Source organism: Prunus dulcis, chromosome 4 (assembly GCF_902201215.1).
Source record: "Prunus dulcis chromosome 4, ALMONDv2, whole genome shotgun sequence".
NCBI classification, from domain to species: domain Eukaryota; kingdom Viridiplantae; phylum Streptophyta; class Magnoliopsida; order Rosales; family Rosaceae; genus Prunus; species Prunus dulcis.
In genome coordinates this window covers 2382668-2397023 of record NC_047653.1, presented here as the reverse complement: position 1 = coordinate 2397023, position 14356 = coordinate 2382668, and the positions used below count along the sequence as shown (strand labels likewise).

The window sequence follows — 14356 nt, the reverse complement described above, 5'->3', positions numbered from 1 at the left end:
AACGGCCAATGTGCTAACTTTACATTTGGGCTCCTTGGGGGCTCCTTTCATAAAAAGCATGAGTCGATTAGAGTCAATCAGCTGCTGCATCCGCCTTTTCAAGGCATCATCAAGGCCAGTTTGTGTTTGAATTTGCTCTTGCTCCTGGAAAGATCCATTTTCTTTTGCTAACTCTTGGACTGTCTCAAGGCTAGGTTCTCCGGGCTTAGCTGACCCAACAACCCTAGCAACTTTATTGGCCAAACAAGAAGGATCTGCACCTTCTAATGTATCAGTGACCTTTCCATCCTAACCAAAAAAAAAAGAGCACAAACAAAAAATGACAGAGAGGAACAAGATACAGAACAATCAGAGAATTGATAAAGGTTTATAACATAAAGCTTCTTCTTCTTTTCTTATGAGCTGCCGGGGGAACATAAAGCTTCTTTTAATATCTGATATTCACTTCATGTTCCATTCCATGTCATTGTCCTCAGATCCTAGTCCTTCTCCAGTCACTCAAACAAACAAAGTGATCCTGTTGAACTTCTACCACCCACTCTCACTCACATTTTGAGTTTGGCATGATAACCTGAGCCTACTAATAAATGTATTTTTGGATTATAAAAGCGTTTTCGAAGAGAAACAGTCCTTCTCCTCCATCCTTTCATTCTTTCATACTTTATGATTCAGGTTTGTCTTCCATTGCAGGCTAATACATACATACATACATACATACATACATACATATATATATAAGGATTCTTTTACTTCCAAGAATTTTGTTCGATGAGATTGATCCATAACAATATTTGGCAGAAATGTATGTCTTGTTTGTTTTCTAAGTAGAACGTACATATTCTGTTACTAATACAAGAAAGCATGAAGCTACTCTGCAGCATTTACTGCATGCATGTTTTACCCATCGACCTTTCACAACCCCAAGCTTGTCATTTGAATTTGAAACCTCGACTCTGAGAAAAAATACATACGAATGTCCTATGAGGAACTCTTAGTTTTAACTTCTTTCCAACACCTTTTTTATGCTGTCTTCATATTTCCTCATCAGTCAGCAACTCGCGCTAAGTTTCAGTAAAGATAGACATGATCACTGTACATATGGGCGGTCATGTTCAAAGATTGAATCATTGCTTCTCCTTTCTTGTTGAAATTGAATACGGAGATTCCACCGTTGTTCACATCAATGGCACGAAATCTGAACCGTCAACAGCATTGTCAGGATACCAACATTGCATTTTTCTTGATATTTAAACTGCATTGCTGACGACATACCTCTCGGGGCCTAGCCCTAAAGCTGTGCAGATCAGTGCCCTCAAAATTGATTTGTGAGTGATGACTAAAACATGTTCTCCCTGATACATCAGAAAGATATTTGTTTACACATCTTTTATATTATCAAAAATTAGCGTCAACAAACAAAATTTGTATCATGATAGCAAAGAAACGATGTCATGTCTCACAGGTGTTAACAAGATCTCCTTCCAAGCCTCTCTGGCTGTTCCCCATAGTTCTCTTACAGGATAGATTCCATTCACATAAAAATTAGCAGGGTCCTCTCTCCATGTTGCATACTCCTTTGGATATCTCTGCTTGGCATCCTCTGCCTCCAAATTCTGAACGTGATTTAGTATGATTCTAGAATGCATGAATTCGGAACGAATTAAAACCAGGAAGTAAAACACGATCATACTGACCATTTTTCATGCCTTCAAGGAAAAACAGATGAGCCTCCTTCAGCGAGTCGAGGAAAACGAGCGGCTCCTCTCTTCCTTGCCATATAATTTCAGCAGTGGACTGCATCAGAATTCGGAAACCCACAATTAAAATCTGCTTTGAAATTAAATGCAACAAGGTCCATAACATACTTCAGCAAGATGTTCAACTTCAAACCTTGGCCCGAGATATTGGACTCGAATAACACTGATCAAAATGCATATTTGCAATGGCTTTTCTGCACCTCTCTGCTTGCATCACTCCAGTTTCTGTCAGGACAGATTGGTTTGAGCTTCCCTGTACATACATCCAGGGTTAAGCTTCAAGAACAGCTAAATATTTTCTATATGAAAGGAAAAAAATAATTCCGCATGTTTGATATGCCTCATACAGATGCATAATCTAAAGCAGGAAAAAAAAACCAACTTAAATTCCTTTTATCATAGTTAATTAATTAATTAAGCAACTTAAGAAGAAGAAAGCAACTAACCTGAACTCTACTTTCTTCATTCCAAGAGCTAAGGCCATGCCGGACAAGAGTTACCTTCTTTGATGAAGCGATTGACTTATTATCTTTAAGTGATGTTGTTGCTCTTGTGAAGTCAAATGCACCACCAGTCATAGCAGCATCATTCTCAGATTTTTCTTCGATAACAAAAGAAAAATGACAGAAAACTATGAACAACCCATCAATCTTTTCAAAATAAAGAATTTGAATTCTGAAGCCATTCAGAGGCACCTTTCTGTGGGAATTGAATGAGAAATTGAAGTAAATAAGAAGAAAAAAAAGGAGATAGAGTTGGTAAACTTACCAAAGGTTTGAGGCACATCTGAGCTAGAACTTGAGCATCGAATTCCAAGTGTAATAGAAGAAGAAAGATCAGTCTTGAGCTTTGGAGCTGTTCTATTTCTATAGTGAGATATGGAGATTGGAGATAAAGCAGAGCTGAAACTAAGAATTCCACAAACCATCTTCTTTGAAAGCTTGGGGTTCCAGAGATGTTTGTGTGTCACTGTTCCTCAGTCCCACTTGACTTCTATTTGGTTGTGGGGATGGTTCCAATGGAATCTGGAGAAATTTTAGTTGTGGTCATTATGGTGCATCACAGATATCTTAAGGTTGATCCTGGCCGTTGGATGATATTAGATTGTTATCTGATTGGACGGTCAGAATTGATTGGACTGGTGCGGAGTAAATCTTTGTCTCTTTACTCTTTGGAGTAGATGGGAATCTGCTTTGAATTGGATTTTTAAACTGCTGTTTGTAAATAATAATAACCACCAACATAAGTCAAAAAGACACTAAAGACAATGAGACAAATCATATATATGAATCTGAGAGAAATATAAGAGGTGGCAGTTGGTTATAGTTTCCCTTGAACAATTCTCAAAGAATAAGAAAACTATGAAAAAGACTTTTCCATTCATCCAAACAGTCCGTCAGGTACTGAACACTAGAGCATATTACATTCAACTTATTTTTTTTTTTTACACTGGGGAAAGATCAAATGAAAACAACAAAATTAAGGTTTTACAACAAACAGAGGATTGAGAACAGTGTAAAGAGTGTAGAGAATTAGCAGAAAATATAATGCTGCTGCAATGATGCCAGCAACAAGAGCTCCTGTTACATGATTGCAGAACTTGTGGACTTGTCCACAGATGGGCAGCCAGCCAGCATGAGTGTTCCCTTTCTTGCCCACTTGAGCTATTGCCAAGGCTGCTGACATGCTTGAAGTAAGTAACAAAGCCACAACCTGTGCAAAATTGTTCAAATCAGAAAAAAGGACCTCAATTTCAGTTCATCGTAGGAAAAAAATACATAGAAATATGAAAATAAAAATGCAAAAAATAGAAAGAAAAATGCTTTCTTTACCACATCTAGAATGATGACCATGCGCCAAAGCGAACCCTTCAAAGCAAGAAACAGAATCATAAGGTTGTATCCACTTACAATTGCTTCCACAATCACAAAGTACCTTTGCCATGAGCAAACACATTTAAAAATCATAAAATAAAATGATTAGGACATGATTATGAGGAAAAGGGTTGATTAGAAACTTAATTAAACTTACATGAAAGCAGGCGAATTGCTGTATTTGGCTTTGAATGTAAAGTTCAAGACATTGGTAGAGTCATGGCTTGTGACCATAACTATGGTGGCAGACAGAGTTGAAGCCAAAGCTAGCAGCCTTAGCAGAAAGGTGAAGATCTTCCTAATCTTAGTCATGGAGATCAAATGAGGAAGGAAATAATCCGATGTTTCAGGCCTCAGCTAATAAAATTAGAAGGGTATATAGAGCAAGAGATGTTTAGGGTGTTAGGAGGACAGATAGAGGGTGGGGCACTTGTTTTCTTTGTATTTCTTTACAGCAGGAAGGGTTTGTTTACCTACAAATTTATGAAGATTTTGATCTTAATAACGAGCCAATTAAACATTTGCACAGAGCAAAAGGGTGTTTCCAGATTTAACCACGTGGTTTAAGATTAAGACTCCCATTAATTAGTGGCTTCCATAAGCAGTTTCTGTGCATTGCAGGCAGATTTTGGCAACTAATAATATAACTGGGTATGAGGGTAGTTGAAGGTCGATTTCCACAGGGACAATACAATATAGCTAGCCATATTACACATCCATGGAAATTTTGTGTATACACAGACATACACCTAGACAGATGCATGCGCGCCACATGATCATTCTTCTCATATTGCATGTTACATTTATGCATATTGATTGTATGATATATTGACTCTCAAACTATGGTCTATGGACATTATTTTGAATTTATGATGAATGAATTTTTATAAGGATGATTGTAGCGCATGTCATGCCATATAGTTTCTTTTTAAAGATAAGGAAACTCCAAAACAGATTCAATTAAGAGTCATGACATATTTACTTCAAAAAATCAAATGCATACGTTGTGTTATAAAACACTATCGTAGCATATCATAGCGTTATATTATTTATCAATTAAATTATAATTAAACTATAATCAAATGTATGAGTTGTACTAAAGGAATAATAATTAAACTATAATTATCAATTAAAGTAATTAAATAAGGTTAAGATATTACTTAATTTTAAATATTAATTTTTTTTAAAATATTTATATTTAAAAAATAAAAATAAAAAGATCTTTCCCCTCGGTTTTTTCCTAATTTTTTATTATAGAAATACTACAGCCGATTGGCTTTCCTTTTTTGACACATGGCGCCCAGGGGGTGGGCTGGTCCTTTTTATATTTATATATAGTATAGCCGCGCGGCTATACCCGGTTTCTAAACTTATTTTTTATGAATAGTATAGCCGCATGGCTATACTCGGTTTGAAAACATATTATGGCCAACCGGCTATACTCGTTTCTCCTAGATTTTTTAAAAAATCGAATAGCCGTTCAGCTTTACTGTTTCGACACATGCCGACTAGGCACGGGCGGGTCCTTTATATATATATATATATATATATATAGTATAGCCGAACGGCTATACTTCATTTTTCCTAATTTTTTTAAAAAAGTATAGCCGTACGGCTATACTCGTTTTTCCTAATTTTTAAAAATAGTATAGCCGTTCGGCTATACTCGGATTTTTAAATCTTAAAAAATAATAGTATAGCCGCCCGGCTATACTCAGGTTTTTCCTAACACTTTCTAAAATAGTACAGCTGCTTGGCTTTATTGTTTTGACACGTGACGCCTAAATGAAGAATCTTTTTATATAAAATCATCAATCTTTGGATGGAGAATCAATAAAAGTAAATTTAGTGAAAATAATTTAAAATATCAAGAAATATTTATATAATTTCTAAAACCTAATGAGTTTTGTGGACAAGCTGAAAATCTTAAAAAGTGTCAGTGTAAATAATCACTTTTTTGTTGTTGTGAAGCATGTAACCCCAATTGCGTTCTCCTTGACTTTACAATAGTATAGATGAAATATCACTACATTAATTAAGACTTGTTACATTATAGAAATAGTTTTATTGGCAGAAAAAAAAAAAGAAAAAAGAATCCAAATTCTCACAAGTTTTTTGTTATTGTTTTGGTTGCTCCTCTTTGGCTTGAACGTTGAAACCGCCTATACGTCCTGAAGCAGGAAGCAACGGCGGCAAAAGATAAAACGATCCATACCCGCAAGTGCTAATAAAACGACAGTTCTCTCTTTTTTCTATTTTCAAACCTTGCAACCTCACCGCTTTCGAAGCTCCTATGAACCTGAACAGTGAAAAGCTCTGCTAGGGTTTTGCTCACTCGCAAACGCACCGTTCAGTCGGGCACAAAGAACCGAACCAGACCTAGGGTTTCGAATTCCGATCCGCAACCACATTCATGGACGAGGAGCCCGAGTACGACGACCAGCAGTACAACGACGACGACGAAGATGAAATCACGCAGGAGGACGCCTGGGCCGTCATCTCAGCCTACTTCGAAGAGAAGGGTTTGGTGCGCCAACAGCTCGACTCATTCGACGAGTTCATTCAGAACACAATGCAGGAAATCGTCGATGAGTCGGCCGATATCGAGATTCGCCCCGAGTCGCAGCACAACCCGGGCCACCAGCCTGATTTCGCCGAGGTAGATTGTCCTTTGTTCAATCCTGTATGAGATTGAGCTTCATGGTTTCCATGAATTTAGGGCTAACAATTAGCGTATGAAAACTAAAATTTATAAGTATATTGCGAGCTAGGTTTCCTTCTCACATTTGTGTATTTTTAGGAAATTAAAGTAGAATTTGGAGCATATTTGGTGGTTATTTTCTTTGGCTCTTTAATACTGTTGGGTTGGATTGCAGACTACATATAGGATTAAGTTCGGTCAGATTTATTTGAGTAAGCCCATGATGACCGAGTCGGATGGAGAAACTGCAACCTTATTTCCCAAAGCTGCAAGGTTGAGAAATCTAACGTACTCAGCACCCTTGTATGTGGATGTCTCAAAGAGCATTGTAAAGAAAGGACATGATGGTGAAGAAGTCACCGAAACTCAGGATTTCACCAAAGTATTCATTGGAAAGGTGTGTAATGTGACCATTTTAGTAATGATGTATGGATTCAACATTGTTAACAAATTCATTCAATTGCTGTATATTATCAGGTTCCTATAATGCTTCGGTCTAGTTATTGCACGTTGTACCAGAATTCTGAAAAAGATTTAACAGAGCTGGGAGAGTGTCCATATGATCAAGGTGGATATTTTATTATAAATGGGAGTGAAAAGGTTCTGATTGCCCAAGAGAAGATGAGCACCAATCATGTCTACGTGTTCAAAAAGAGGCAGCCTAACAAGTATGCCTACGTGGCGGAAGTTCGGTCTATGGCGGAGTCCCAAAACAGACCGCCCAGTACAATGTTTGTGCGGATGCTTGCTCGGACTAGTTCTAAAGGGGTAATGAATTTGATTGTGGCAATTTTGTTGTTTTGTTTATGTTGTATGTTTTATTTATATGGATTTTGTTTGCGGGCATTTGTATTATTGCAGGGTTCTTCTGGACAATACATTCGTGCTACTCTTCCATACATTCGAGCTGAAATTCCTATTATTATTGTATTCCGAGCTCTCGGGTTTGTTGCTGATAAAGACATATTAGAGCATATATGTTATGACTTCTCTGATACTCAGATGATGGAGTTGCTTAGACCTTCTCTGGAAGAAGCATTTGTGATTCAAAATCAACAGGTGTCTCTCTCTGTCAATTTTTTTTGCGGAGTTTACAGATGTCTCAATTCCCTTATAGTCAAATGGTATATTATTCTCTCCTGTTGCAGGTTGCACTCGACTATATTGGAAAAAGAGGTGCAACTGTTGGTGTTAGTAGAGAAAAGAGGATCAAGTATGTGTTATCTTTGTAAATTTGCAGGGCCTCAAGATGTTTTGCATAACCTTCTGTAGTGCTCATGAGATTATTATCTTATGCATCATATGCACAGGTATGCAAAAGAGATCCTTCAAAAGGAAATGCTTCCACATGTTGGTGTTGGAGAATTTTGTGAGACAAAGAAAGCTTACTATTTTGGGTAGGTTTTACTGGTAGGACACGCATTATCCTTAGGGTGGCTTCTGAATTGTGTACTGAATACATGCTGTTTCTTGTACCAGATATATCATTCACAGGCTTCTACTGTGTGCACTTGGTCGGAGGGCAGAAGATGATAGGGATCATTATGGCAACAAGAGGCTGGATCTTGCTGGTCCCTTACTGGGAGGCTTGTTTCGAATGGTTTGTTTTCTGGTGGAAATTGGAGGTCATATGAAATTTGTTTTGTCATTATTTTGTTGACCATAGAATTGTATATGCAAGTGCAGTTATTCAGGAAGTTGACTAGGGATGTGAGAGGTTATGTGCAAAAGGTTCCTTACATTAACTCTGACTTATTTAAGTTGCTGTAATTATTATATTTGGGTTTATACCTATACAATCCATGCATGGTGCAGTGTGTCGATAATGGAAAGGAACTTAACCTGCAATTTGCCATCAAAGCTAAAACAATCACTAGTGGCCTCAAATATTCACTTGCTACTGGGAACTGGGGGCAAGCAAATGCAGCTGGTACAAGGGCTGGAGTGTCACAGGTACTTTTATCATTTTTCTTTTAATTTCTGCTGTTGAGTTTGGCAGTTATAATTCCATCATGCTTTGCTCAGGTTGTTTAAATGTGGGGTGGGTTTGTATTGGTCGATTTAAGCTTATCAATTGTATAAAATCATGTACCAAATTCATTAATTTGGAATTCAAATTTTTTTAACAGGTGTTAAATCGTTTGACATATGCGTCCACCTTGTCACACTTGAGAAGGCTAAATTCTCCCATAGGGCGTGAAGGTAAAACTACTTTCTGGCTTCTTCTGTGTATTGTATAGTTAAGGTTCACCTGTAAGGCCTTTGGATTGCAAATACAAGTATAATCTGTTCAATAAGGTGAAAAGCTTTTGGCGTCATTTCTTGCTCCTGGAATCATCATGTTGCTACCTACATGTGGCTTGTCATTGTGAATTTCTCCTCCTTCCCTTTAATTGAGGTTTCTTTTATCAGGGAAATTGGCCAAACCACGGCAGTTGCATAACTCGCAGTGGGGGATGATGTGTCCAGCTGAAACACCTGAAGGACAAGTGAGTATTGTGTGTAAATTTCTGAATGTGTAAGTTACTTTGAGAAACCCTTTCTTTCTGTACGTGGCACTCAAGTATTTGTCCGGCTGTTACACCAGGCATGTGGACTTGTAAAGAATCTTGCGTTGATGGTATACATCACAGTAGGATCAGCTGCATATCCAATATTGGAATTTTTGGAAGAATGGGGTACAGAGAATTTTGAGGTTTGTACTAGTAGTTCTAATGAATGTTGGCTTTCTATTTTCATTCGTTATTTTGACAATCTACTTTAAATTGATTGTAGGAAATTTCCCCTGCAGTTATTCCCCAAGCCACGAAAATTTTTGTTAATGGCTGTTGGGTTGGCATACATCGTGATCCTGAAATGTTGGTGAAAACATTAAGAAAGCTAAGGCGACGGGTCAGTATCCATTTTATTTTATTTCTTTATTAAAATTTAATTTTGGGTAGATATCACGCCAAAGGAACAAACTGCAATAGTTGAAACCATGGATTTTATAAGTAGTCCAAGTCTTCTTGGATTACACCATTTCTGTGTCTTTCTATTTTTGTCTTCATATTATTGTGCTTTGTTCTTACCTGCCCAATCTTCCTAACACAATGCAATTTGGGTCCATATGCGTTCTGACTTGTGAAATCCCACGTGTTAATGTCACATTAAACGTTATATATGCTGATTACTATGTACTTACTGCAGGTTGATGTCAATACTGAAGTTGGGGTTGTCAGAGATATCCGTCTTAAAGAATTGCGGATATATACTGATTATGGCCGTTGCAGTCGTCCATTATTCATCGTGGACAAACAAAGGCTTCTCATAAAGAAGAAAGATATTCATGCATTACAGCAGAGGGTTAGCTAGCTGAAATCTTAACTATTTTTTTTTGGACTTCCAGTGTTTACAGGAATCTACCCTTATGTTTTCAGGAAAACCCTGAAGATGGTGGCTGGCATGACCTTGTAGCAAAGGGATTTATAGAATATATTGATACGGAAGAAGAGGAGACTACAATGATTTCCATGACAATTAATGTGAGTAGTTCTCGTTGGAAAAAATGCATCATGATTTTATTCTGGATTAAAAACAGACCTGTAGAACTCGTAGGCCATTGATGATCTCAATTTCTAAAAACTTGTACCCAGGATCTTGTACAAGCAAGGCTCAATCCTGAAGAGGCATATTCTGACACTTACACTCATTGTGAAATTCATCCATCGCTTATTTTGGGTGTTTGTGCTTCAATTATACCATTTCCCGATCATAATCAGGTAAATTTGTCACGCAAATGAATTTATGTGTTTGATATCTTATTCATTTGTTATTACATCTACTTATTTGTTTGTTGTGATCAGTCTCCACGTAATACGTATCAATCTGCTATGGGCAAGCAAGCTATGGGAATTTATGTCACCAATTATCAGTTCCGAATGGTATGATTAGGTTCCCACTATTGTAATTATGTATTCTCTATTTTCTTTTCGTGAATGTTACAGTTGATTAGAAACTATGGTAAGTTACTTCTTGTTGCTTCACTCAGGATACACTGGCGTATGTTCTGTACTACCCTCAGAAGCCCCTTGTCACTACACGAGCCATGGAGCATCTTCATTTCAGGCAGCTTCCAGCTGGCATCGTAAATATTTAACTTTGTTTTACGTGTTTCTCTCTTTTCTTCATTTCAGGCAGCCTCAGCTGGCATCACCAAATGTTCAATTTCCCCCCTGAACATTTTTTAAGTAATTAAGAATATGAACTAATTTTTTTGGCCAATGTCCCCCCCTACCGCCTAAATCATTGACATTTCATCCAAATTTCAGTTAAAAAATAATTAAAAACATTATAAAAAAAACTATAATATAAAACATAAAACACAAACAATAATTTAAAACTAAGATTAACTTAACATAAAACACAAACAATAATTTAAAACTAAGATTAACTTTCTCACCCCCCGTCACCCGCAGCCTGCCACCCTCTCCCATCCGCCATCATCCACACATCACCTCTCTCTCTCACTATCTCACACACATACACACTCCCAACCAAAACAAATTATCCCACCCCAAAAATCTACTCTACACACCCACTATATTTTCAAAATTTTTTTTTTTCCTCTTCCAATCACCATGTACGTGCAAATCTGGGAGTCAGATTCAACCGCAATTTTTTTTCCCAGCCCCTGCCTCCAGCATTAGTACATAACTGCATTTCAAGCCACCAGCCCCCTTGACCCCTTGTCTAGATTAAAGCAAAAAACACAAAAAAGGGTCTACATAATTTTTTTTATTTTTAAAAACCAGTAGCCCCTCTCCACCCAGCCACCTCCTCCAATGGCAACAACCCAACAGCCACCTCCAACCCATTTAAAGTGGGAAATGACGAATTTGCCCTCATATTTAACAGTAAATTGGATGAAATGTTGATGATTTAGACAGTAAGGTGGACATTGGCGAAAAAAATTAGTTTGTATCCTTAACTGACTAAGAAAAAGTTCAGCGGGGAAATCAAAAATTTGGTGATAGTTCTGAGGGCAATTTGGCAGTTTAAGTTCTCTAATTTAGTCTGCTAATGATTCCTTTTCTTTGTTCCATTCTGCATCAGAATGCTATTGTTGCCATTTCTTGCTATTCTGGTTATAACCAGGAAGATTCTGTCATTATGAATCAATCCTCTATAGACCGTGGATTCTTCCGGTCAATATTCTTCCGCTCTTATAGGTCAGTTTATCTCTAACTGGTATCCTGAGTACATGTAATTATATTTTTCTACAATGTATTAACTTCCTGTCACAGGGACGAGGAGAAAAAGATGGGGACCCTTGTCAAAGAGGATTTCGGGCGTCCAGACAGAGCAAACACGATGGTGAGAGTTTTATTTTTTAGTTTATGTGACTGATGCTGCTGCCGGTGTAAGTGTTGGACGCTATACTAAGATTTTATTTTACAGGGCATGCGGCATGGTTCTTACGACAAGTTGGATGATGATGGTCTCGCACCTCCTGTAAGTATATGTAAATTTGTTTTTCAATGATTTGCTGTCCACCTATCCTGTGAAACAAATTTTATCTAATCAAGTTCTCATTGATATGATCTTAGGGAACTAGGGTTTCAGGTGAAGATGTTATCATAGGAAAGACCACTCCCATGGCTCAGGATGAGGCGCAAGGGCAAGCTGCTTCACGATACACACGGCGTGACCATAGCATAAGCTTACGCCACAGTGAAACAGGGATTGTGGATCAGGTTAGCTTTGTGTGAAATGACTTCTCTTCTTTTATTTATTTATTTTTGAAACAGATTCTGTTGTGCTTTCTTACAAAGCTGAACCTGCTCTGTGCCATATAATAGGTTCTACTGACGACTAATGCTGATGGGTTGAGGTTTGTGAAAGTAAGGGTGAGATCTGTCCGGATACCACAGATTGGTGATAAATTTAGCAGTAGACATGGACAGAAGGGAACAGTGGGTATGACTTATACACAAGAAGACATGCCATGGACTGTGGAAGGGGTCACCCCCGATATTATCGTGAACCCACATGCTATTCCTTCTCGAATGACCATTGGTCAGCTTATTGAGTGTATCATGGGGAAGGTTGCAGCTCACATGGGGAAGGAAGGAGATGCAACTCCCTTTACGGATGTGACTGTGAGTTGCACTCTCTTGAAACATGCCTCTGTAAATTTCTTATAGAATTTCTTACTTGTACCTGTCATAACAAATTGCAGCCAATTCTTTGTTGTGGGATTTTGGAGATTCTCATCTATTACAATTTTTTTGTTAGGTGGACAATATTAGCAGAGCTCTTCACAGCTGTGGGTATCAAATGCGTGGGTTTGAGACCATGTATAATGGCCACACAGGCAGGCGGCTTAGTGCTATGATATTCCTTGGCCCCACATATTACCAGAGGCTGAAGCATATGGTTGATGACAAGATCCATTCCCGTGGGCGGGGTCCAGTACAGATCCTCACAAGGCAGCCTGCTGAGGGACGATCTCGTGATGGTGGTCTGCGATTTGGAGAAATGGAGCGAGATTGCATGATTGCCCATGGCGCTGCTCATTTTCTGAAAGAGAGATTGTTCGACCAGAGTGATGCATATAGGGTTCATGTCTGTGAGCGTTGTGGGTTAATAGCTATTGCAAATCTCAAGAAGAATTCATTTGAGTGCAGAGGTTGCAAGAATAAAACTGACATTGTTCAGGTGAATATTTCTACTTCTCTGGTGTATTCCAGACCTCTCTCTTCCCTCGCGTGTGGAGAGGTTAATGCTAACCCACTTTCACATTATGTATATGTAGGTATACATTCCCTATGCTTGCAAGCTGCTCTTCCAAGAGCTTATGTCCATGGCTATAGCACCAAGAATGCTCACAAAGGACATCAAGCCCGCCAAAGACCAAAAGAAGAAAGGAGCCTGATATATTTATATATGCATATGATGGCAAAAAAAACCTCCATTTTCTGAAGTTTCGGTACGCTGCAGCTAAGTCAGAACAACTCCGTTTAAAAAAAGCATGAAGTTGAGGATTGGAGTCTGTAAATCGTGCCACAATAAAAACATGCTGGGGGCTACTCCAAGAGTGGGAGACCGAATCAGAAGATTGGTCAGTTCCTATTAATTTCGATTGAGTATATGGCACAAAGTCTTGCATCGGTTCAGCTGTAGTATTTCCATGAGGTTGTTTTGTTTTCTTCTCATTTCACATGAAGAGGTGGAGAGGGATTTGTAATAACTTGAACTGTAATTGATTGTATTTTAGCTATTACACTATCAAATATAGATAAATCTATACGCCACATTTTAGTTGTAATGTGCTTTCCTAAGTTGTTGTCAAAGCGGAATTCTGTTATCTGTTTCGGTGGTTAGTAAAACAAAAGCATATTAATCTTATGAATTATCAGATTCAGATCCATGCTGTAAAAGTTCCTCCAATAATATTTTCATGTGGATGGAGATTTGACAAATAGGTTAAATTTTATACAAACCAAAAAATATTAATATTGAATGTGTTTGAAATAACTAGTTGTAGAGTCAGTTTGGCATTGCTGTGCTGTGAAAATAATTGTTGTCAAATTTGCTGTGAAAGAAAACAGTTTGGCGTTTGGTAAACTTTTTGTTAAAAGTGTTGTTGGTATTGATTTCTACATAATTAGATTGCCGCATAATCATTAAACCCAGCTCTCTTTGAAATTGATTTCTACATAATCAGAAAAATGAAAGCGCCTCATTAGCTTCTTTTCTCTATAGCTTTCTCTTACAGTATTTTTTAACAATAAGTAATTTTCTCATAGTTTACCAGACGGGCTGGGCTTTCCAATTTTTTTTTTTTAAATCACTTATCACCCCAAATAAGCAATGCCAAACTGGCACGTAGTATATTTGAAATAATCATTTTTCTTCCTTTTCTGGCCTAAATCAATCTTAGCATATATGAATTCTAATTATTTGAACAACCAATTTTGCCTTATAACTTCATCTAATAAATCCTTGGATTTAGCAAAATATCTACTAGTGTAGTTGTTTAG

At 37.7% G+C, this 14356-nt stretch overlaps 3 protein-coding genes across 5 annotated transcripts; 1 reads left to right on the top strand and 2 right to left on the bottom strand.

Annotated features, from left to right (window-relative positions):
- Positions 1 to 790: 790 nt before the first annotated feature.
- LOC117625824 (probable 2-carboxy-D-arabinitol-1-phosphatase) lies at positions 791 to 2758 on the bottom strand. Of its 2 annotated transcripts, XM_034357390.1 has the most exons (7): positions 2526 to 2758; positions 2204 to 2358; positions 1891 to 2010; positions 1695 to 1794; positions 1461 to 1600; positions 1273 to 1352; positions 791 to 1195 (listed from the first exon to the last, which is right to left on the bottom strand). In XM_034357390.1, the coding sequence occupies exons 1-7, from the start codon at positions 2683 to 2685 to the stop codon at positions 1069 to 1071; spliced, it is 882 nt and encodes a 293-aa protein (XP_034213281.1). In that variant the 5' UTR covers positions 2686 to 2758; the 3' UTR covers positions 791 to 1068. The 2 variants fall into 2 exon arrangements, with proteins under 2 accessions (XP_034213281.1, XP_034213282.1); XM_034357391.1 differs by lacking the exon at positions 1461 to 1600 and having other exon boundaries at positions 1062 to 1195.
- A 478-nt stretch (positions 2759 to 3236) lies between these two features.
- On the bottom strand, positions 3237 to 3943 carry LOC117626688 (CASP-like protein 1C3). Its single transcript, XM_034358496.1, has 3 exons — positions 3789 to 3943; positions 3590 to 3692; positions 3237 to 3470 (listed from the first exon to the last, which is right to left on the bottom strand). The coding sequence occupies exons 1-3, from the start codon at positions 3941 to 3943 to the stop codon at positions 3237 to 3239; spliced, it is 492 nt and encodes a 163-aa protein (XP_034214387.1).
- Positions 3944 to 5716: 1773 nt separating this feature from the next.
- On the top strand, positions 5717 to 13731 carry LOC117624347 (DNA-directed RNA polymerase II subunit RPB2). Of its 2 annotated transcripts, none has more exons than XM_034355535.1 (25): positions 5717 to 6290; positions 6508 to 6729; positions 6810 to 7100; positions 7194 to 7391; positions 7481 to 7545; positions 7643 to 7729; positions 7812 to 7932; positions 8019 to 8063; positions 8148 to 8285; positions 8462 to 8534; positions 8745 to 8821; positions 8920 to 9027; positions 9108 to 9224; positions 9522 to 9677; positions 9752 to 9856; positions 9968 to 10093; positions 10178 to 10255; positions 10363 to 10458; positions 11427 to 11542; positions 11618 to 11687; positions 11772 to 11825; positions 11921 to 12067; positions 12173 to 12502; positions 12609 to 13031; positions 13129 to 13731. In XM_034355535.1, the coding sequence occupies exons 1-25, from the start codon at positions 6045 to 6047 to the stop codon at positions 13246 to 13248; spliced, it is 3609 nt and encodes a 1202-aa protein (XP_034211426.1). In that variant the 5' UTR covers positions 5717 to 6044; the 3' UTR covers positions 13249 to 13731. The 2 variants fall into 2 exon arrangements, with proteins under 2 accessions (XP_034211426.1, XP_034211427.1); XM_034355536.1 differs by having other exon boundaries at positions 5718 to 6290; positions 12173 to 12472.
- Positions 13732 to 14356: the final 625 nt, after the last annotated feature.